At 45.9% G+C, this 24,856-nt stretch overlaps 1 protein-coding gene across 3 annotated transcripts in view; it reads left to right on the top strand.

Moving 5' to 3' along the window:
* Window positions 1–24,856, top strand: part of LOC110520666 (ras-associated and pleckstrin homology domains-containing protein 1) — a 148,821-nt gene that overhangs the window by 114,176 nt on the left and 9,789 nt on the right. For all 3 annotated transcript variants that reach the window (XM_036975351.2, XM_036975352.2, XM_090230500.1), the window contains 4 exons: window positions 2,375–2,485; window positions 12,237–12,335; window positions 13,707–13,827; window positions 14,808–14,941. In XM_036975351.2, coding sequence (XP_036831246.2) covers window positions 2,375–2,485; window positions 12,237–12,335; window positions 13,707–13,827; window positions 14,808–14,941 — 465 coding nt within the window. The remainder of the gene's footprint in view (window positions 1–2,374; window positions 2,486–12,236; window positions 12,336–13,706; window positions 13,828–14,807; window positions 14,942–24,856) is intronic.

Genomic DNA, 24,856 nt, shown 5'->3' on the forward strand with positions numbered 1-24,856 from the left:
TTCATTTATCAGACTAGATACTGTATGTTATCTTGCTGTAGGCTTGTTCATTTATCAGACTAGATACTGTATGTTATCTGGCTGTAGGCCTGTTCATTTATCAGACTAGATACTGTATGTTATCTGACTATAGACTGTAGGCCTGTTCATTTAGCAGACTAGATACTGTATGTTATCTGACTATAGACTGTAGGCCTGTTCATTTATCAGACTAGATACTGTATGTTATCTGGCTATAGACTGTAGGCTTGTTCATTTATCAGACTAGATACTGTAGGCCTGTTCATTTAGCAGACTAGATACTGCATGTTATCTGGCTATGATATAGACTGTAGGCTTGTTCATTTATCAGACTAGATACTGTATGTTATCTGACTATAGACTGTAGGCTAGTTCATTTATCAGACTAGATACTGTATGTTATCTGGCTATAGACTGTAGGCCTGTTCATTTATCAGACTAGATACTGTATGTTATCTGACTATAGACTGTAGGCTAGTTCATTTATCAGACTAGATACTGTATGTTATCTGGCTATAGACTGTAGGCCTGTTCATTTATCAGACTAGATACTGTATGTTATCTGGCTATAGACTGTAGGCTAGTTCAATTATCAGACTAGATACTGTATGTTATCTGGCTATAGACTGTAGGCCTGTTCATTTAGCAGGCTAGATACTGTATGTTATCTGACTATAGACTGTAGGCCTGTTCATTTAGCAGACTAGATACTGTATGTTATCTGACTATAGACTGTAGGCCTGTTCATTTATCAGACTAGATACTGTAAGTTATCTGACTATAGACTGTAGTCTTGTTCATTTAGCAGACTAGATACTGTATGTTATCTGACTATAGACTGTAGTCTTGTTCATTTAGCAGACTAGATATGCTTATGAGTCCTGTGACATTATTTCATATTATATGATTTTCTAGATAGAAGAATATAATTGAATTTAGCTGAATAAAATATTTTAGCCATTAAGAAGCGAGAGCGCGTATGAAGTGACTATGTTGAGCGTAAAGTGATTATTTAAAACAGGTCTTATATGATTTAGAGTTATTTGGCAACTTTAGTTGTGAATGATACCAACCGTAGAAATCAAAACATGATGTGATTATAGGCTATTGATGATGTGATAAAGTTGTAAAACAAGCTTGCCGTGTGTTCCTTGCCTCAGGTTACACAGCTGTTCTCTCGTCAAGTATATTTTCACCAGTCAGACTAGTCACAGTTTAATCTCGTTTTTACTAATATGTAAAAATGAGTTACGGTCAACCAACAGCGAATGATGGCCGCACGCTTTTCCTCCGGTCTGTTTTTCAAGGATGCGGGGTAGGCGACTTGGGTTTTATGGTGGAGCTTCATTTGGGAAACCAAGGGAAAATATTGGGGAACATTGAAAGAGACATGTTTTCACTAAACTGTTGCCAGACCCTTCTGCCGCTCTAGAAAGGTAAAGGTCCAAAGAAAGGTCCAAACTCAAAGGCCATTACTAGAATCAGTTACATTTTTATAGTATATGCTATACCAAATATGTACCAAAGACATCTTAAATTAGTTTTTATTTGATGTTTTTCTGCTATGCTTAGGCTACATATTGTTTAACAGAACAATCCTAATTTTAATTGTAATAATTTTAAGCTTATGCATCAGCTCTAATATGCTTATGGGTGTTTTGAATGAATCATCACCTTTAGAAAGGGCTGTCCAGTTTGTTGTTAGGCTTTGAAACAACATCCACAACAAACCTGTTTTACACTGTTAAAACCTGCTGTTGAACTGCTTTCCTCAAATTAATCATTACAAGGAGGTGAGTTAGAGTGGTTAAAGGGACAATAGAGCCCGGAGTACCAGGCCATTAGGACCTGATGGAGGGACAATAGAGCCCTGAGTACCAGGCCATTAGGACCTGATGGAGGGGCAATAGAGCCCTGAGTACCAGGCCATTAGGACCTGATGGAGGGACAATAGAGCCTTGAGTACCAGGCCATTAGGACCTGATGGAGGGACAATAGAGCCCTGAGTACCAGGCCATTAGCGACAATAGAGCCCCAAGTACCAGGCCATTAGAACCTGATTGAGGGACAATAGAGCCGTGAGTCCCAGGCCGTTAGCACCTGATTGAGGGACAATAGAGCCCTGAGCCATTAGGGGCAATAGAGCCCTGAGTACCAGGCCATTAGGAGATTACTGTGACTCAAGGTCACGTGGAATTGTTACTACGATCATGACTGCCAGTGTGGCAGTATGGTCACCACAACAGCCCTAGTGCCACTCAGTGGATGGTGCAGTGATGTGAAACACATGACGGTCAACTCTAAATCCTTAATTTCTTCCCTCCTCCTCTCCTTCCTCCTCTCTGGCTGGCAGGCTTCCAGAGATCTGGTGTGTTTCCTGCAGCTGGATCATGTTAATGTGTACTACGGACAGGACTACCGCAGCAAGTACAAGGCCCCCACAGACTACTGCCTGGCCCTCAAGGTGAGAACAACAGCCCAGCTTGAACCACATTAACTACCACCTAACCCCACAGAGTCCAGGCCCTAACCCCACAGAGTCCAGGCCCTAACCCCACAGAGAAATGCCTGGTCCTCAAGGTGAGAGCAAAGGCCTCCACACCATTACCATCTGACCTCTGTTGCCTTTACTAACACCTGAACACTATAGGATCCCAAATGTCACCATATTCCCCATATCAGGGCTCTAAGAAGCCGCCGAAGAACATGACTGATGTTTTACATTCTACCAACCAATTGTGCTATTTTGTTCGTTTTTGTGCGTTTTGTGTAACATATTTTTTTTTACTAATTTTGTACATAATGTTGCTGCTACCGTCTCTTATGACCGAAAAGAGCTTCTGGACATCAGAACAGCGGTTACTCACCACAGACTACATAATGTTGCTGCTACCGTCTCTTATGACCGAAAAGAGCTTCTGGACATCAGAACAGCGGTTACTCACCACAGACTACATAATGTTGCTGCTACCGTCTCTTATGACCGAAAAGAGCTTCTGGACATCAGAACAGCGGTTACTCACCACAGACTACATAATGTTGCTGCTACCGTCTCTTATGACCGAAAAGAGCTTCTGGACATCAGAACAGCGGTTACTCACCACAGACTACATAATGTTGCTGCTACCGTCTCTTATGACCGAAAAGAGCTTCTGGACATCAGAACAGCGATTACTCACCACAGACTACATAATGTTGCTGCTACCGTCTCTTATGACCGAAAAGAGCTTCTGGACATCAGAACAGCGATTACTCACCACAGACTACATAATGTTGCTGCTACCGTCTCTTATGACCGAAAAGAGCTTCTGGACATCAGAACAGCGATTACTCACCACAGACTACATAATGTTGCTGCTACCGTCTCTTATGACCGAAAATAACTTCTGGACATCAGAACAGAGGTTACTCACCACAGACTACATAATGTTGCTGCTACCGTCTCTTATGACCGAAAAGAGCTTCTGGACATCAGAACAGCGATTACTCACCACAGACTACATAATGTTGCTGCTACCGTCTCTTATGACCGAAAAGAGCTTCTGGACATCAGAACAGAGGTTACTCACCACAGACTACATAATGTTGCTGCTACCGTCTCTTATGACCGAAAAGAGCTTCTGGACATCAGAACAGCGATTACTCACCGCGAACTGGAAGAAGCGTTTTCCTTTAACAAGTCTGACGGGAAGGATATCCTGCTTTCCCGGGAACAGGCCCAGATCCCAGCCTTTCACTGGAACAGGCCCAGATCCACGCCTTTCAGTGGAACAGGCCCAGATCCACGCCTTTCAGTGGAACAGGCCCAGATCCACGCCTTTCACTGGAACAGGCCCAGATCCACGCCTTTCAGTGGAACAGGCCCAGATCCACGCCTTTCAGTGGAACAGGCCCAGATCCACGCCATTCAGTGGAACAGGCCCAGATCCACGCCTTTCACTGGAACAGGCCCAGATCCACGCCTTTCACTGGAACAGGCCCAGATCCACGCCTTTCACTGGAACAGGCCCAGATCCGCGCCTTTCACTGGAACAGGCCCAGATCAGCGCCTTTCACTGGAACAGGCCCAGATCAGCGCCTTTCACTGGAACAGGCCCAGATCCACGCCTTTCACTGGAACAGTTCCAGATCCACGCCTTTCACTGGAACAGGCCCAGATCCACGCCATTCACTGGAACAGGCCCAGATCCACGCCTTTCACTGGAACAGGCCCAGATCCACGCCATTCACTGGAACAGGCCCAGATCCACGCCATTCACTGGAACAGGCCCAGATCCCAGCCTTTTGCGTGAACAGGCCCAGATCCCAGTCTTTCACTGGAACAGGCCCAGATCCACGCCATTCAGTGGAAAAGGCCCCGATCCACGCCATTCAGTGGAACAGGCCCAGATCCACGCCATTCAGTGGAACAGGCCCAGATCCACGCATTTCACTGGAACAGGCCCAGATCCCAGCCTTTTGCGTGAACAGGCCCAGATCCCAGCCTTTTGCTTGAACAGGCCCAGATCCCAGCCTTTTACTGGAACAGGCCCAGATCCACGCCATTCACTGGAACAGGCCCAGATCCACGCCTTTCACTGGAACAGGCCCAGATCCACGCCTTTCACTGGAACAGGCCCAGATCCACGCCTTTCACTGGAACAGGCCCAGATCCACGCCTTTCACTGGAACAGGCCCAGATCCACGCCTTTCACTGGAACAGGCCCAGATCCACGCCTTTCACTGGAACAGGCCCAGATCCCAGTCTTTCACTGGAACAGGCCCAGATCCCAGTCTTTCACTGGAACAGGCCCAGATCCCAGTCTTTCACTGGAACAGGCCCAGATCCCAGCCTTTCACTGGAACAGGCCCAGATCCCAGTCTTTCACTGGAACAGGCACCTGTAAACTCACTGTAGCTAGTTAGCAGCACCTGTAAACTCACTGTAGCTAGTTAGCAGCACCTGTAAACTCACTGTAGCTAGTTAGTACCACCTGTACACTCGCTGTAGCTAGTTAGCAGCACCTGTAAACTCACTGTAGCTAGTTAGTACCACCTGTATACTCACTGTAGCTAGTTAGCAGCACCTGTAAACTCACTGTAGCTAGTTAGTACCACCTGTATACTCACTGTAGCTAGTTAACAGCACATGTAAACTCCCTGTAGCTAGTTAGTACCACCTGAACACTCACAGTAGCTCCAGCTGGAATCATGCCTACTGCCCAAGGCATTGCTGGTGCTTTGAAAATACTGTATTCCAAATGTCTTCATGTTATGTTAGCCAGGTTTGGTTTTTGTTGTTGAAGAGAATAGTAGGGACACTGCTCGCTCCCAAATACCTTCTCATATACTTCACTTCCTGAAAGGGAGGAAAATAGATTTCTTTGTATCCTTTTGTGCCTCATCTTTCAAAACTTCACAGTCCCAGATTTTAAAAAACAGACTAGGAGCTTTAAAGAGAGGAGAGGTGGAGGGAGACTGGGGAGATGGGGGCTTCCGTTTGCCTAGTTGTTTTGGAACACTGATTCCCTGCAGTGATGGTGTTTGGGACACTGATTCCCTGCAGTGATGGTGTTTGGGACACTGATTCCCTGCAGTGATGGTGTTTGGGACACTGATTCCCTGCAGTGATGGTGTTTGGGACAGAGTGGGGGAAAGGAGAATGCAGGACGTTCTTTATATTGGCAGTATTAGAGGCTGACTCCACAGCCATGTCAATTACGAACATAATATCTAACTTCCTTTTCCTCAGGAAAGTAACCTAGTAAACAGAGAAGTTCTTCTGTTCTGGTCTGATGGTAATGTTTCCATGTAATCCCTGATGGGAGTAACTGGGTAGAGCAGAGAGATTGAGGATGTTGGATCCAGTGATAATTTTAGCATTTAAATCTTGGTGAGCCAACAACAAAAAACCAAGTGGGATGCATGCCAGCAAAGCCACAACACAACACAATACATTAATTGCACTATAACGGTGACAAGCGGTGCCCACAAACTGTTAGGGCCGACATAAAGCTGTTAGGGTCTACATAAAGCTGTCACAACAGCAGTCCCAACACCTTACCACTGCTACACCTGGTTATCAGCAGAGTCCCAACACCTTACCACTGCTACACCTGGTTATCAGCAGAGTCCCAACACCTTACCACTGCTACACCTGGTTATCAGCAGAGTCCCAACACCTTACCACTGCTACACCTGGCTATCAGCAGAGTCCCAACACCTTACCACTGTTATACCTGGTTATCAGCAGAGTCCCAACACCTTACCATTGCTACACCTGGTTATCAGCAGAGTCCCAACAGCAGAGTCCCAACACCTTACCACTGCTACACCTGGTTATCAGCAGAGTCCCAACACCTTACCACTGCTACACCTGGTTATCAGCAGAGTCCCAACACCTTACCACTGTTACACCTGGCTATCAGCAGAGTCCCAACACCTTACCACTGTTATACCTGGTTATCAGCAGAGTCCCAACACCTTACCATTGCTACACCTGGTTATCAGCAGAGTCCCAACAGCAGAGTCCCAACACCTTACCACTGCTACACCTGGTTATCAGCAGAGTCCCAACACCTTACCACTGCTACACCTGGTTATCAGCAGAGTCCCAACACCTTACCACTGTTACACCTGGTTATCAGCAGAGTCCCAACACCTTACCACTGTTACACCTGGCTATCAGCAGAGTCCCAACACCTTACCACTGCTACACCTGGCTATCAGCAGAGTCCCAACACCTTACCACTGCTACACCTGGCTATCAGCAGAGTCCCAACAGCAGAGTCCCAACACCTTACCACTGCTACACCTGGTTATCAGCAGAGTCCCAACACCTTACCACTGCTACACCTGGTTATCAGCAGAGTCCCAACACCTTACCACTGTTACACCTGGTTATCAGCAGAGTCCCAACACCTTACCACTGTTACACCTGGCTATCAGCAGAGTCCCAACACCTTACCACTGCTACACCTGGCTATCAGCAGAGTCCCAACACCTTACCACTGCTACACCTGGCTATCAGCAGAGTACCAACACCTTACCACTACTACACCTGGCTATCAGTGTAGCTCCTTTCAGTAACCACGAGCACAACCGTTCCTTGATTTTAACTGGCGGCTTTATTCTGTAGTTTTAGTCAGAATTATCACCTTCCGTGAGAACTATAAAGTAAATGAAAAATACAGTTAAGCACACTCTTACAACCTTATCTTACGAGTGACTTATTAGCTTGGTATAACTCTGAAGTGCCTACATACATAACAGTTTAACCGGCGTTATAACGGGTTCAGATTAAACACATGAATAAAGGAAAAAATACCTCATTGGCTGCTGATTACAGGAGGGAGGAAATCAAACTTCACACTTACTATTCCTGGCGTGAATTCACACTTCATCCTAACATACACTCTTCAACCTTTATGAACTACACCCGATGACATGAAAACTTAGCTAACGCAGCGCAGGATTGCCTTCCCTCCAAAAGTGTGTCGCTGCAATAAGGATCCCCGTTACAACAGTATTAGCTACGTAGTTCCGCTTGTATTATCATTTCCCTCGCACAGCGGACACGTAAACAATTCAAACAAAAGACAACGACGTAACCTGTAAGTCTAACTGTCAGTTACAACCAGTCCCAACACCTTACCAAAACGTATTTTCACAGTCTTAGAAAGTTCCCAGAGTTCCCAGTTGTCTTTGAACTCACTGAAGTCAAGTTTTCATACAGTGCCTTGCGAAAGTATTCGGCCCCCTTGAACTTTGCGACCTTTTGCCACATTTCAGGCTTCAAAAATAAAGATATAAAACTGTATTTTTTTTGTGAAGAATCAACAACAAGTGGGACACAATCATGAAGTGGAACGACATTTATTGGATATTTCAAACTTTTTTAACAAATCAAAAACTGAAAAATTGGGCGTGCAAAATTATTCAGCCCCTTTACTTTCAGTGCAGCAAACTCTCTCCAGAAGTTCAGTGAGGATCTCTGAATGATCCAATGTTGACCTAAATGACTAATGATGATAAATACAATCCACCTGTGTGTAATCAAGTCTCCGTATAAATGCCCCTGCACTGTGATAGTCTCAGAGGTCCGTTAAAAGCGCAGAGAGCATCATGAAGAACAAGGAACACACCAGGCAGGTCCGAGATACTGTTGTGAAGAAGTTTAAAGCCGGATTTGGATACAAAAAGATTTCCCAAGCTTTAAACATCCCAAGGAGCACTGTGCAAGCGATAATATTGAAATGGAAGGAGTATCAGACCACTGCAAATCTACCAAGACCTGGCCGTCCCTCTAAACTTTCAGCTCATACAAGGAGAAGAGATGCAGCCAAGAGGCCCATGATCACTCTGGATGAACTGCAGAGATCTACAGCTGAGGTGGGAGACTCTGTCCATAGGACAACAATCAGTCGTATATTGCACAAATCTGGCCTTTATGGAAGAGTGGCAAGAAGAAAGCCATTTCTTAAAGATATCCATAAAAAGTGTTGTTTAAAGTTTGCCACAAGCCACCTGGGAGACACACCAAACATGTGGAAGAAGGTGCTCTGGTCAGATGAAACCAAAATTGAACTTTTTGGCAACAATGCAAAACGTTATGTTTGGCGTAAAAGCAACACAGCTGAACACACCATCCCCACTGTCAAACATGGTGGTGGCAGCATCATGGTTTGGGCCTGCTTTTCTTCAGCAGGGACAGGGAAGATGGTTAAAATTGATGGGAAGATGGATGGAGCCAAATACAGGACCATTCTGGAAGAAAACCTGATGGAGTCTGCAAAAGACCTGAGACTGGGACGGAGATTTGTCTTCCAACAAGACAATGATCCAAAACATAAAGCAAAATCTACAATGGAATGGTTCAAAAATAAACATATCCAGGTGTTAGAATGGCCAAGTCAAAGTCCAGACCTGAATCCAATCGAGAATCTGTGGAAAGAACTGAAAACTGCTGTTCACAAATGCTCTCCATCCAACCTCACTGAGCTCGAGCTGTTTTGCAAGGAGGAATGGGAAAAAATTTCACTCTCGATGTGCAAAACTGATAGAGACATACCCCAAGCGACTTACAGCTGTAATCGCAGCAAAAGGTGGCGCTACAAAGTATTAACTTAAGGGGGCTGAATAATTTTGCACGCCCAATTTTTCCGTTTTTGATTTGTTAAAAAAGTTTGAAATATCCAATAAATCTCGTTCCACTTCATGATTGTGTCCCACTTGTTGTTGATTCTTCACAAAAAAATACAGTTTTTTATCTTTATGTTTGAAGCCTGAAATGTGGCAAAAGGTCGCAAAGTTCAAGGGGGCCGAATACTTTCGCAAGGCACTGTATAGTAGGGTTAATGATAGATGTAGTAGGGTTAGGGTTAATGATAGATATAGTAGGGTTAATAATAGATGTAGTAGTAGTTCAGAGTTCCCAGCTGTCTTGAACTCACTGAAGTCAAGTTTTCATAGTTTTGAGTGCAGCACAAATCATGCTTCATTGACAGTCAATGTTGAATGTTTATCATTTTAAACTTGAAAAAGAGACACTTAATCCCAGATTTCGGTCCACACAGCCGCTGGCACTGATTCCTTCCAAACCCCTCATCGTTGAATTTGCGATTTCCAACTTGTTGTGTAATGTTTATGTCCAATGGCCGATGAGCACCGATACGTTTTACCTTTAATTTCTCTTCATTATTTATCTTCATATGACAACGATTAAAAAGGATTTGCCAGGAGATTGTCGACTTGATTCATGATGACTGCTAACTAAGATTGTGAAAGTATAATGTTGACATGATCAGTCCAATCAAAGCTACTGTACATATCACGTGATTTGACATTTTATCTGTGGCCAATGACCTTGAGTCTTCTTGGATGGGCATTTCTAATGTAAATCTATGGCAGCACCCGATGGGCTCTCCTCTTACACTTGGCAGTGACAGAAAGTCCACATGGGTGACAGAACACTGAGCCAATCACGGCGCAACACACTGTATTTTCTGCTGGCTTTCCCCAGCACCACAGAAAGCACTGAGCTAGACTGAAACACCTGAGTTTTGGAGCTGCCTTACTCAAGAAAACAAAAAAGAGACCAATAAGATGTTTGTATGCGGCTTTATTATTAACTCAATGATTTACATTATTTACAAACTGATATGTGACACGTTTTAATGCCAAAATAACATGCAAAACAGGCAGAGCCCCACCTGCCCTGAATGACAGATCGTCAACTGGTTGGATCTCTACCTAGTCTGCCTTTCAGAGGAGCTTATACAGCGTCACACTGCCATCTAGTGGCACAGTGTATAAACCTACTGAGAAATCATCTCTGCATTGCCTCAACTCACATCTCTGGGCTTTTAGCCCAATTTATCTATCAGGGCACCAAGGTCCAAACCTAGGTCATCTTTTCTAATTAAAAAAAGAATATATATATATATATATATTTTTTTTTATGTATACACTGCTCAAAAAAATAAAGGGAACACTTAAACAACACAATGTAACTCCAAGTCAATCACACTTCTATGAAATCAAACTGTCCACTTAGGAAGCAGCACTGATTGACAATAAATGTCACATGCTGTTGTGCAAATCTAATAGACAACAGGTGGAAATTATAGGCAATTAGCAAGACACCCCCAATAAAGGAGTGGTTCTGCAGGTGGTGACCACAGACCACTTCTCAGTTCCTATGCTTCCTGGCTGATGTTTTGGTCACTTTTGAATGCTGGCGGTGCTTTCACTCTAGTGGTAGCATGAGACGGAGTCTACAACCCACACAAGTGGCTCAGGTAGTGCAGCTCATCCAGGATGGAACATCAATGCGAGCTGTGGCAAGAAGGTTTGCTGTGTCTGTCAGCGTAGTGTCCAGAGCATGGAGGCACTACCAGGAGACAGGCCAGTATATCAGGAGACGTGGAGGAGGCCGTAGGAGGGCAACAACCCAGCAGTAGGACCGCTACCTCCGCCTTTGTGCAAAGAGGAGCACTGCCAGAGCCCTGCAAAATGACCTCCAGCAGTCCACAAATGTGCGTGTCTGCTCAAACGGTCAGAAACAGACTCCATGATGGTGGTATGAGGGCCCGACGTCCACAGGTGGGGGTTGCTCTTACAGCCCAACACCGTTCAGGACGTTTGGCATTTGCCAGAGAACACCAAGATTGGCAAATTCGCCACTGACGCCCTGTGGTCTTCACAGATGAAAGCAGGTTCACACTGAGCACGTGACAGACGTGACAGAGTCTGGAGACGCCGTGGAGAACATTCTGCTGCCTGCAACATCCTCCAGCATGACCGGTTTGGCGGTGGGTCAGTCATGGTGTGGGGTGGGATTTCTTTGGGGGGTCGCACAGCCCTCCAAGTGCTCGCCAGAGGAAGCCTGACTGCCATTAGGTACCGAGATGAGATCCTCAGACCCCTTGTGAGACCATATGCTGGTGTGGTTGGCACTGGGTTCCTCCTAATGCAAGACAATGCTAGACCTCATGTGGCTGGAGTGTTTCAGCAGTTCCTGCAAGAGGAAGGCATTGATGCTATGGACTGGCCCACCCGTTCCCCAGACCTGAATCCAATTGAGCACATTTGGGACATCATGTCTCGCGCCATCCACCAATGCCACGTTGCACCACAAACTGTCCAGGAGTTGGCGGATGCTTTAGTCCAGGTCTGGGAGGAGATCCCTCAGGAGACCATCCACCTCATCAGGAGCATGCCCAGGCGTTGTAGGGAGGTCATACAGGCACGTGGATGCCACACACACACTACTGAGCCTCATTTTGACTTGTTTTAAGGACATTACATCAAAGTTGGATCAGCCTGTAGTGTGGTTTTCCAGACCTCCATGGGTTGATAAATTTGATTTCCATTGATCATTTTTGTGTGATTTTGTTGTCAGCACATTCAACTATGTAAAGAAAAAAGTATTTAATAAGAATATTTCATTCACATCTAGGATGTGTTATTTTAGTGTTCCCTTTATATTTTTTTGAGCAGTGTGTATATATATATATATATATATATATATATATATATACTCGCTATCGAGAAACCGTGCCCAGATCTCAGTTAACCCAGAACTAAAACCTTGTATAATTTGGTTAGCAGAATCTGTCCCATGAGAGATTAAAGACAGAAATCCAAACATGTTATCGTTGTGATGCTTCGTCGTTACATGTTCTGTATCTATGCTGTCATTCATCATTAACATGTCATACTGTCTGTCTGTTCAGCATCCTCAGATCCAGAAGAAATCCCAGTACATCAAGTACCTGTGTTGTGATGACGTCAGAACCCTACACCAGTGGATCAATGGGATACGCATCGCCAAGGTAACGTTACGTTTCCTCAGCAACAACGTAACGAGGGAGAGAGTCGAGGAAAGCAGAGCCATAGTCTGGGTACTCACAACATCTTGGACAGAATACCTCAATGGCCAAACTTGATGTATTTGGCTCTGACTGAAAGCTGTGGGAACATTTGAGAAAGCTGGGCTGTATTCACTATCGACCAAATGGAACAAACCGGGGAGGGACCTATCTGAATGTGTTAAATAGATCTAGTCTAGACTCTAGTTTTCGTTGCAGAACGTTTTGCGCTTGGTGTAAACAGTTTCTGATGCAAACCATTTTGCTACGTTGCAAACCGACAAATGAATACACCCTGATGCCTGTTGACTGACTAATGAATACACCCTGATGTCTGTTGACTGACTAATGAATACACCTCTGATGTCTGTTGACTGACTAATGAATACACCCCTGATGTCTGTTGACTGACTAATGAATACACCCTGATGTCTGTTGACTGACTAATGAATACACCCTGTCTGTTGACTGACTAATGAATACACCCTGATGTCTGTTGACTGACTAATGAATACAGCCTGATGTCTGTTGACTGACTAATGAATACAGCCTGATGTCTGTTGACTGACTAATGAATACACCTCTGATGTCTGTTGACTGACTAATGAATACACCCTGATGTCTGTTGACTGACTAATGAATACACCCTGATGTCTGTTGACTGACTAATGAATACACCCTGATGTCTGTTGACTGACTAATGAATACACCCTGATGTCTGTTGACTGACTAATGAATACACCCTGATGTCTGTTGACTGACTAATGAATACACCCTGATGTCTGTTGACTGACTAATGAATACACCCTGATGTCTGTTGACTGACTAATGAATATACCCTGATGTCTGTTGACTGAATACACCCTGATGTCTGTTGACTGACTAATGAATACACCCTGATGCCTGTTGACTGACTAATGAATACACCCTGATGTCTGTTGACTGACTAATGAATACACCCTGATGTCTGTTGACTGACTAATGAATACACCTCTGATGTCTGTTGACTGACTAATGAATACACCCTGATGTCTGTTGACTGAATACACCCTGATGTCTGTTGACTGACTAATGAATACAGCCTGATGTCTGTTGACTGACTAATGAATACAGCCTGATGTCTGTTGACTGACTAATGAATACACCCTGATGTCTGTTGACTGACTAATGAATACACCCTGATGTCTGTTGACCGACTAATGAATACACCCTGATGCCTGTTGACTGACTAATGAATACACCCTGATGTCTGTTGACTGACTAATGAATACACCCTGATGTCTGTTGACTGACTAATGAATACACCCTGATGTCTGTTGATCTCTGTGTCTCCAGTATGGGAAGACCCTGTATGTGAACTACCAGGAGGCTATGAAGAGGACTGAGGCAGCCTACGACTGGTCTTCTCTCTCTAGCTCCTCTATCAAGTCTGGATCCAGCTCCTCCAGCCTGCCTGGTGAGTGGTGGTGGACAGACACACACCTACAACACAACACACACTCAGCTACAGCATAGCAGGGTCTATTTTTATTTCAATTCAGTAATTTTTTGGAAGTACAATTCCAGGAATTTCAGTTTACTTCCTGTAATGACAGATTGAAATGGATTAGTCCCCAACGCTGCAGCAGTTACCCACGTTCTTAGCCACAGTATAGTATTTATAAGATTTGTAGTTGTGGGGCCTCCCGAGTGGCGCAGCGGCCTAAGGCACTGCATTGCAGTGTTGCAGCGTCACTACAGCCTGAGGTTCAATCCCAGGCTGTGTCATTACCGGCCGCGGGGTGCTCTAGCGACTCCTTGTGGCGGTCCCAGGCGCCTGCAGGCTGACCTTGTCGGTCAGTTGAACGGTGTTTCCTCTGACACATTGGTGCGGCTTTAGCAGGTCATGTTTCGGAGGACTCGTGACTCGACCTTCGCCTCTCCCCAGCCCGTTGGGGAGTTGCAGAGATGAGACCTTCGCCTCTCCCCAGCCCGTTGGGGAGTTGCAGAGATGAGACCTTCGCCTCTCCCCAGCCCGTTGGGGAGTTGCAGAGATGAGACCTTCGCCTCTCCCGAACCCGTTGGGGAGTTGCGGCGATGAGACCGTCGCCTCTCCCCAGCCCGTTGGGGAGTTGCAGAGATGAGACCTTCGCCTCTCCCCAGCCCGTTGGGGAGTTGCAGAGATGAGACCTTCGCCTCTCCCCAGCCCGTTGGGGAGTTGCAGAGATGAGACCTTCGCCTCTCCCCAGCCCGTTGGGGAGTTGCAGCGATGAGACTATAGATTGTAATCATGAAATTGGGGGAAAAAATATTTAAAGAATAAATAATAATATTGGTTCTTGCTATAACACTCCTCTCTCCACCCTCTCACTTTCTTTCTCCTCGCTCTCCTCTCGCTCCCTCCCTCCCCCCTCTTCAATCTCTTTCTCCCTCCCTCCCTCCTCTCTCTCCCCACAGAGTCCCAGTCGACCCACTGCAGTAGTGATAGTGGTGTTGCTGTGTCAGAGAACAACCTGTCAGGCCACAGCCGCTCTCAGAGCCAGGTCAGCTCCATCTTCTCCGAGGCCTGGAAGAGAGGCACCCAGGATGAGGTACCGCCTCCTCCTGTACCGACACCCTCACCTTACCCTGTCACCTGTCACCTGTCTCTATTGACCTGCCTCAGTATTCCCCACCTGTCACCTGTCTCTATTGACCTGCCTCAGTATTCCTCACCTGTCACCTGTCTCTATTGACCTGCCTCAGTATTCCTCACCTGTCACCTGTCTCTATTGACCTGCCTCGGTATTCCTCACCTGTCACCTGTCTCTATTGACCTGCCTCGGTATTCCTCACCTGTCACCTGGCTCTATTGACCTGCCTCAGTATTCCTCACCTGTCACCTGTCTCTATTGACCTGCCTCAGTATTCCTCACCTGTCTCTATTGACCTGCCTCAGTATTCCTCACCTGTCTCTATTGACCTGCCTCAGTATTCCTCACCTGTCACCTGTCTCTATTGACCTGCCTCGGTATTCCTCACCTGTCACCTGTCTCTATTGACCTGCCTCGGTATTCCTCACCTGTCTCTATTGACCTGCCTCAGTATTCCTCACCTGTCACCTGTCTCTATTGACCTGCCTCAGTATTCCTCACCTGTCACCTGTCTCTATTGACCTGCCTCGGTATTCCTCACCTGTCTCTATTGACCTGCCTCAGTATTCCTCACCTGTCACCTGTCTCTATTGACCTGCCTCAGTATTCCCCACCTGTCACCTGTCTCTATTGACCTGCCTCAGTATTCCCCACCTGTCACCTGTCTCTATTGACCTGCCTCAGTATTCCCCACCTGCCTCAGTATTCCTCACCTGTCTCTATTGACCTGCCTCAGTATTCCTCACCTGTCTCTATTGACCTGCCTCAGTATTCCTCACCTGTCTCTATTGACCTGCCTCAGTATTCCTCACCTGTCTCTATTGACCTGCCTCAGTATTCCTCACCTGTCTCTATTGACCTGCCTCAGTATTCCTCACCTGTCTCTATTGACCTGCCTCAGTATTCCTCACCTGTCTCTATTGACCTGCCTCAGTATTCCTCACCTGTCTCTATTGACCTGCCTCAGTATTCCTCACCTGTCTCTATTGACCTGCCTCAGTATTCCTCACCTGTCACCTGTCTCTATTGACCTGCCTCAGTATTCCTCACCTGTCACCTGTCTCTATTGACCTGCCTCAGTATTCCTCACCTGTCACCTGTCTCTATTGACCTGCCTCAGTATTCCTCACCTGTCTCTATTGACCTGCCTCAGTATTCCTCACCTGTCACCTGTCTCTATTGACCTGCCTCAGTATTCCTCACCTGTCACCTGTCTCTATTGACCTGCCTCAGTATTCCTCACCTGTCACCTATCTCTATTGACCTGCCTCAGTATTCCTCACCTGTCTCTATTGACCTGCCTCAGTATTCCTCACCTGTCTCTATTGACCTGCCTCAGTATTCCTCACCTGTCTCTATTGACCTGCCTCAGTATTCCTCACCTGTCTCTATTGACCTGCCTCAGTATTCCTCACCTGTCTCTATTGACCTGCCTCAGTATTCCTCACCTGTCTCTATTGACCTGCCTCAGTATTCCTCACCTGTCTCTATTGACCTGCCTCAGTATTCCTCACCTGTCTCTATTGACCTGCCTCAGTATTCCTCACCTGTCTCTATTGACCTGCCTCAGTATTCCTCACCTGTCACCTGTCTCTATTGACCTGCCTCGGTATTCCTCACCTGTCACCTGTCTCTATTGACTTGCCTCAGTATTCCTCACCTGTCTCTATTGACCTGCCTCACTATTCCTCACCTGTCACCTGTCTCTATTGACCTGCCTCAGTATTCCTCAACAGTCTATTGACCTGCCTCAGTATTCCTCACCTGTCTCTATTGACCTGCCTCAGTATTCCTCACCTGTCTCTATTGACCTGCCTCAGTATTCCTCACCTGTCACCTGTCTCTATTGACCTGCCTCAGTATTCCTCACCTGTCACCTGTCTCTATTGACCTGCCTCGGTATTCCTCACCTGTCACCTGTCTCTATTGACTTGCCTCAGTATTCCTCACCTGTCTCTATTGACCTGCCTCACTATTCCTCACCTGTCACCTGTCTCTATTGACCTGCCTCAGTATTCCTCAACAGTCTCTATTGACCTGCCTCAGTATTCCTCACCTGTCTCTATTGACCTGCCTCAGTATTCCTCACCTGTCTCTATTGACCTGCCTCAGTATTCCTCACCTGTCTCTATTGACCTGCCTCCGTATTCCTCACCTGTCTCTATTGACCTGCCTCAGTATTCCTCACCTGTCTCTATTGACCTGCCTCAGTATTCCTCACCTGTCTCTATTGACCTGCCTCAGTATTCCTCACCTGTCACCTGTCTCTATTGACCTGCCTCAGTATTCTTCACCTGTCACCTGTCTCTATTGACCTGCCTCAGTATTCCTCACTTGTCACCTGTCTCTATTGACCTGCCTCGGTATTCCTCACCTGTCACCTGTCTCTATTGACCTGCCTCAGTATTCCTCACCTGTCACCTGTCTCTATTGCCCTGCCTCAGTATTCCTCACCTGTCTCTATTGACCTGCCTCTATTGACCTGCCTCAGTATTCCTCACCTGTCACCTGTCTCTATTGACCTGCCTCGGTATTCCTCACCTGTCACCTGTCTCTATTGACCTGCCTCGGTATTCCTCACCTGTCACCTGTCTCTATTGACCTGCCTCGGTATTCCTCACCTGTCACCTGTCTCTATTGACCTGCCTCGGTATTCCTCACCTGTCACCTGTCTCTATTGACCTGCCTCAGTATTCCTCACCTGTCACCTGTCTCTATTGCCCTGCCTCAGTATTCCTCACCTGTCTCTATTGACCTGCCTCAGTATTCCTCACCTGTCACCTGTCTCTATTGACCTGCCTCGGTATTCCTCACCTGTCACCTGTCTCTATTGACCTGCCTCGGTATTCCTCACCTGTCACCTGTCTCTATTGACCTGCCTCGGTATTCCTCACCTGTCACCTGGCTCTATTGACCTGCCTCGGTATTCCTCACCTGTCACCTGTCTCTATTGACCTGCCTCAGTATTCCTCACCTGTCTCTATTGACCTGCCTCAGTATTCTCCACCTGTCACCTGTCTCTATTGACCTGCCTCAGTATTCCTCACCTGTCACCTGTCTCTATTGACCTGCCTCAGTATTCCTCACCTGTCTCTATTGACCTGCCTCAGTATTCCTCACCTGTCTCTATTGACCTGCCTCAGTATTCCTCACCTGTCACCTGTCTCTTTTGACCTGCCTCAGTATTCCTCACCTGTCTCTATTGACCTGCCTCAGTATTCCTCACCTGTCTCTATTGACCTGCCTCAGTATTCCTCACCTGTCTCTATTGACCTGCCTCAGTATTCCTCACCTGTCACCTGTCTCTATTGACCTGCCTCAGTATTCCTCACCTGTCACCTGTCTCTATTGACCTGCCTCAGTTTTACCCCTAGGAGGAGTGTGACTGACATTCTGTCATGCCCGATTCCCACTGTAGGGTCAAACCGAGCCAGGCCGAGCTGTACTGACCTGGTTGCACATCCACCATAGTGTCTGGAACCATACAGGGAAGGACAATATCATAGCCAGCACAGTGTGGTCCGGGTTGACCCTAGAATGTAGTCGGGACATCAGTGTTGCGGTGTCCAACGTGGACACTGTCATTTCATGGTCCGTTCCAGGGGTGACTGACTGTGTCTGTCTCTCCCCTCCACTGTTCTCCCCAGGAGAGGAAGGTCAAGTCAGTCAAGTTTCATACGGTGCCCCTGTGCACTGGAGGGACGGAGGTTTGAGGTTGGGGGGGTTACTCTCGTTTTAACATTAGACTTCTGTAATCCTCACGTTTCTTCAGAACACTAACAGAACTGGGTCACCCTTGGTAACAAGTGGTTTAATGTGTGGTTAATGATGTTTGGTAACTAGTGGTTTAATGGTTAATGATGTTTGGTAACTGGGGCTGTGAGACTCGTGACGGTCTGTTTCTGACCACACAGCACTGGTGTGTTACTGTGTTACTCTACAGCACTGGTGTGTTACTGTGTTACTCTACAGCACTGGTGTGTTACTGTGTTACTCTACAGCACTGGTGTGTTACTGTGTTACTCTACAGCACTGGTGTGTTACTGTGTTACTCTACAGCACTGGTGTGTTACTGTGTTACTATACAGCACTGGTGTGTTACTGTGTTACTATACAGCACTGGTGTGTTACTGTGTTACTCTACAGCACTGGTGTGTTACTGTGTTACTCTACAGCACTGGTGTGTTACTGTGTTACTCTACAGCACTGGTGTGTTACTATACAGCACTGGTGTGTTACTGTGTTACTATACAGCACTGGTGTGTTACTATACAGCACTGGTGTGTTACTGTGTTACTCTACAGCACTGGTGTGTTACTATACAGCACTGGTGTGTTACTGTGTTACTCTACAGCACTGGTGTGTTACTGTGTTACTCTACAGCACTGGTGTGTTACTGTGTTACTCTACAGCACTGGTGTGTTACTGTGTTACTCTACAGCACTGGTGTGTTACTGTGTTACTATACAGCACTGGTGTGTTACTGTGTTACTATACAGCACTGGTGTGTTACTGTGTTACTATTCAGCACTGGTGTGTTACTGTGTTACTCTACAGCACTGGTGTGTTACTGTGTTACTCTACAGCACTGGTGTGTTACTGTGTTACTATACAGCACTGGTGTGTTACTGTGTTACTACACAGCACTGGTGTGTTACTGTGTTACTATACAGCACTGGTGTGTTACTGTGTTACTATACAGCACTGGTGTGTTACTGTGTTACTACACAGCACTGGTGTGTTACTGTGTTACTATACAGCACTGGTGTGTTACTGTGTTACTCTACAGCACTGGTGTGTTACTGTGTTACTCTACAGCACTGGTGTGTTACTGTGTTACTCTACAGCACTGGTGTGTTACTATACAGCACTGGTGTGTTACTGTGTTACTCTACAGCACTGGTGTGTTACTGTGTTACTATACAGCACTGGTGTGTTACTGTGTTACTCTACAGCACTGGTGTGTTACTATACAGCACTGGTGTGTTACTGTGTTACTCTACAGCACTGGTGTGTTACTATACAGCACTGGTGTGTTACTGTGTTACTCTACAGCACTGGTGTGTTACTGTGTTACTCTACAGCACTGGTGTGTTACTGTGTTACTCTACAGCACTGGTGTGTTACTATACAGCACTGGTGTGTTACTGTGTTACTCTACAGCACTGGTGTGTTACTGTGTTACTATACAGCACTGGTGTGTTACTGTGTTACTCTACAGCACTGGTGTGTTACTGTGTTACTCTACAGCACTGGTGTGTTACTGTGTTACTATACAGCACTGGTGTGTTACTGTGTTACTCTACAGCACTGGTGTGTTACTGTGTTACTATACAGCACTGGTGTGTTACTGTGTTACTCTACAGCACTGGTGTGTTACTGTGTTACTATACAGCACTGGTGTGTTACTGTGTTACTCTACAGCACTGGTGTGTTACTGTGTTACTATACAGCACTGGTGTGTTACTGTGTTACTATACAGCACTGGTGTGTTACTGTGTTACTATACAGCACTGGTGTGTTACTGTGTTACTCTACAGCACTGGTGTGTTACTGTGTTACTCTACAGCACTGGTGTGTTACTGTGTTACTCTACAGCACTGGTGTGTTACTGTGTTACTCTACAGCACTGGTGTGTTACTATACAGCACTGGTGTGTTACTGTGTTACTCTACAGCACTGGTGTGTTACTGTGTTACTCTACAGCACTGGTGTGTTACTGTGTTACTCTACAGCACTGGTGTGTTACTGTGTTACTCTACAGCACTGGTGTGTTACTGTGTTACTCTACAGCACTGGTGTGTTACTATACAGCACTGGTGTGTTACTGTGTTACTCTACAGCACTGGTGTGTTACTGTGTTACTCTACAGCACTGGTGTGTTACTGTGTTACTATACAGCACTGGTGTGTTACTGTGTTACTCTACAGCACTGGTGTGTTACTATACAGCACTGTGTGTTACTGTGTTACTATACAGCACTGGTGTGTTACTGTGTTACTCTACAGCACTGGTGTGTTACTATACAGCACTGGTGTGTTACTGTGTTACTCTACAGCACTGGTGTGTTACTGTGTTACTCTACAGCACTGGTGTGTTACTGTGTTACTCTACAGCACTGGTGTGTTACTGTGTTACTCTACAGCACTGGTGTGTTACTGTGTTACTCTACAGCACTGGTGTGTTACTATACAGCACTGGTGTGTTACTGTGTTACTCTACAGCACTGGTGTGTTACTGTGTTACTCTACAGCACTGGTGTGTTACTGTGTTACTATACAGCACTGGTGTGTTACTGTGTTACTCTACAGCACTGGTGTGTTACTATACAGCACTGTGTGTTACTGTGTTACTATACAGCACTGGTGTGTTACTGTGTTACTCTACAGCACTGGTGTGTTACTGTGTTACTCTACAGCACTGGTGTGTTACTGTGTTACTCTACAGCACTGGTGTGTTACTGTGTTACTCTACAGCACTGGTGTGTTACTGTGTTACTCTACAGCACTGGTGTGTTACTGTGTTACTCTACAGCACTGGTGTGTTACTGTGTTACTCTACAGCACTGGTGTGTTACTGTGTTACTACACAGCACTGGTGTGTTACTGTGTTACTCTACAGCACTGGTGTGTTACTGTGTTACTATACAGCACTGGTGTGTTACTGTGTTACTATACAGCACTGGTGTGTTACTGTGTTACTATACAGCACTGGTGTGTTACTGTGTTACTATACAGCACTGGTGTGTTACTGTGTTACTCTACAGCACTGGTGTGTTACTGTGTTACTATACAACACTGGTGTGTTACTGTGTTACTATACAACACTGGTGTGTTACTGTGTTACTATACAGCACTGGTGTGTTACTGTGTTACTCTACAGCACTGGTGTGTTACTGTGTTACTATACAGCACTGGTGTGTTACTGTGTTACTATACAGCACTGGTGTGTTACTGGGTTACTATACAGCACTGGTGTGTTACTGTGTTACTCTACAGCACTGGTGTGTTACTGTGTTACTATACAGCACTGGTGTGTTACTGTGTTACTCTACAGCACTGGTGTGTTACTGTGTTACTCTACAGCACTGGTGTGTTACTGTGTTACTATACAGCACTGGTGTGTTACTGTGTTACTATACAGCACTGGTGTGTTACTGTGTTACTCTACAGCATTGGTGTGTTACTGTGTTACTATACAGCACTGGTGTGTTACTGTGTTACTATACAGCACTGGTGTGTTACTGTGTTACTCTATAGCACTGGTGTGTTACTGTGTTACTATACAGCACTGGTGTGTTACTGTGTTACTATACAGCACTGGTGTGTTACTGTGTTACTCTACAGCACTGGTGTGTTACTGTCTTACTCTACAGCACTGGTGTGTTACTGTCTTACTCTACAGCACTGGTGTGTTACTGTGTTACTCTACAGCACTGGTGTGTTACTGTGTTACTACACAGCACTGGTGTGTTACTGTGTTACTACACAGCACTGGTGTGTTACTGTGTTACTACACATCACTGGTGTGTTACTGTGTTACTCTACAGCACTGGTGTGTTACTGTGTTACTCTACAGCACTGGTGTGTTACTGTGTTACTCTACAGCACTGGTGTGTTACTGTGTTACTCTACAGCACTGGTGTGTTACTGTGTTACTCTACAGCACTGGTGTGTTACTGTGTTACTATACAGCACTGGTGTGTTACTGTGTTACTATACAGCACTGGTGTGTTACTGTGTTACTATACAGCACTGGTGTGTTACTGTGTTACTGTGTATCCTAATTACTGTGTTCGCGTTTTTCACTACTCCCCTGGCTTGTGTGTGCTTCCGTATCCTGTCTGGGTATCACATCCGAACACTGATGGGTCTACAGTCTAAATATGTCTCTTGGTCAGAGTGCAGGAGGACATTTCCTTGTGATGTGTGTTGTCAGTCGTGTGTTTTTAAAGTCCAATTCTACTCTTTAGTTGCCATTTGTTTAGTTTTTTTCCTGAATGTACAGGTGGTCTGTTGAATGTACAGGTGGTCTGTTGTGGTCTGTTGAATGTACAGGTGGTCTGTTGTGGTCTGTTGAATGTACAGGTGGTCTGTTGAATGTACAGGTGGTCTGTTGTGGTCTGTTGAATGTACAGGTGGTCTGTTGTGGTCTGTTGAATGTACAGGTGGTCTGTTGTGGTCTGTTGAATGTACAGGTGGTCTGTTGTGGTCTGTTGAATGTACAGGTGGTCTGTTGAATGTACAGGTGGTCTGCTGAATGTACAGGTGGTCTGTTGAATGTACAGGTGGTCTGTTGTGGTCTGTTGAATGTACAGGTGGTCTGCTGAATGTACAGGTGGTCTGTTGAATGTACAGGTGGTCTGTTGTGGTCTGTTGAATGTACAGGTGGTCTGCTGAATGTACAGGTGGTCTGTTGAATGTACAGGTGGTCTGTTGTGGTCTGTTGAATGTACAGGTGGTCTGCTGAATGTACAGGTGGTCTGTTGAATGTACAGGTGGTCTGTTGTGGTCTGTTGAATGTACAGGTGGTCTGTTGAATGTACAGGTGGTCTGTTGAATGTACAGGTGGTCTGTTGAATGTACAGGTGGTCTGCTGAATGTACAGGTGGTCTGCTGAATGTACAGGTGGTCTGCTGAATGTACAGGTGGTCTGTTGAATGTACAGGTGGTCTGTTGAATGTACAGGTGGTCTGTTGTGGTCTGTTGAATGTACAGGTGGTCTGTTGAATGTACAGGTGGTCTGTTGTGGTCTGTTGAATGTACAGGTGGTCTGTTGTGGTCTGTTGAATGTACAGGTGGTCTGTTGTGGTCTGTTGAATGTACAGGTGGTCTGTTGTGGTCTGTTGAATGTACAGGTGGTCTGTTGAATGTACAGGTGGTCTGCTGAATGTACAGGTGGTCTGTTGAATGTACAGGTGGTCTGTTGTGGTCTGTTGAATGTACAGGTGGTCTGCTGAATGTACAGGTGGTCTGTTGAATGTACAGGTGGTCTGTTGTGGTCTGTTGAATGTACAGGTGGTCTGCTGAATGTACAGGTGGTCTGTTGAATGTACAGGTGGTCTGTTGTGGTCTGTTGAATGTACAGGTGGTCTGTTGAATGTACAGGTGGTCTGTTGAATGTACAGGTGGTCTGTTGTGGTCTGTTGAATGTACAGGTGGTCTGTTGAATGTACAGGTGGTCTGTTGAATGTACAGGTGGTCTGCTGAATGTACAGGTGGTCTGCTGAATGTACAGGTGGTCTGCTGAATGTACAGGTGGTCTGTTGAATGTACAGGTGGTCTGTTGAATGTACAGGTGGTCTGTTGAATGTACAGGTGGTCTACTGAATGTACAGGTGGTCTACTGAATGTACAGGTGGTCTAATGAATGTACAGGTGGTCTGCTGAATGTACAGGTGGTCTGATGAATGTACAGGTGGTCTGTTGTGTTCTGTTGAATATACAGGTGGTCTGTTGTGGTCTGCTGAATATACAGGTGGTCTGTTGAATGTACAGGTGGTCTGTTGAATGTACAGGTGGTCTGCTGTGGTCTGCTGAATGTACAGGTGGTCTGTTGTGGTCTGTTGAATATACAGGTGGTCTGTTGTGGTCTGTTGAATGTACAGGTGGTCTACTGATTGTACATGTGGTCTGTTGAATGTACAGGTGGTCTACTGAATGTACAGGTGGTCTACTGAATGTACAGGTGGTCTGCTGAATGTACAGGTGGTCTGCTGAATGTACAGGTGGTCTGTTGTGGTCTGTTGAATATACAGGTGGTCTGTTGTGGTCTGCTGAATATACAGGTGGTTTGTTGTGGTCTGCTGAATGTACAGGTGGATTGTTGTGGTCTGTTGAATGTACAGGTGGTCTGCTGAATGTACAGGTGGTC

This window comes from Oncorhynchus mykiss, chromosome 3 (genome assembly GCF_057628025.1).
Source record: "Oncorhynchus mykiss isolate SJ-2025 chromosome 3, ASM5762802v1, whole genome shotgun sequence".
NCBI classification, from domain to species: Eukaryota; Metazoa; Chordata; class Actinopteri; order Salmoniformes; family Salmonidae; genus Oncorhynchus; species Oncorhynchus mykiss.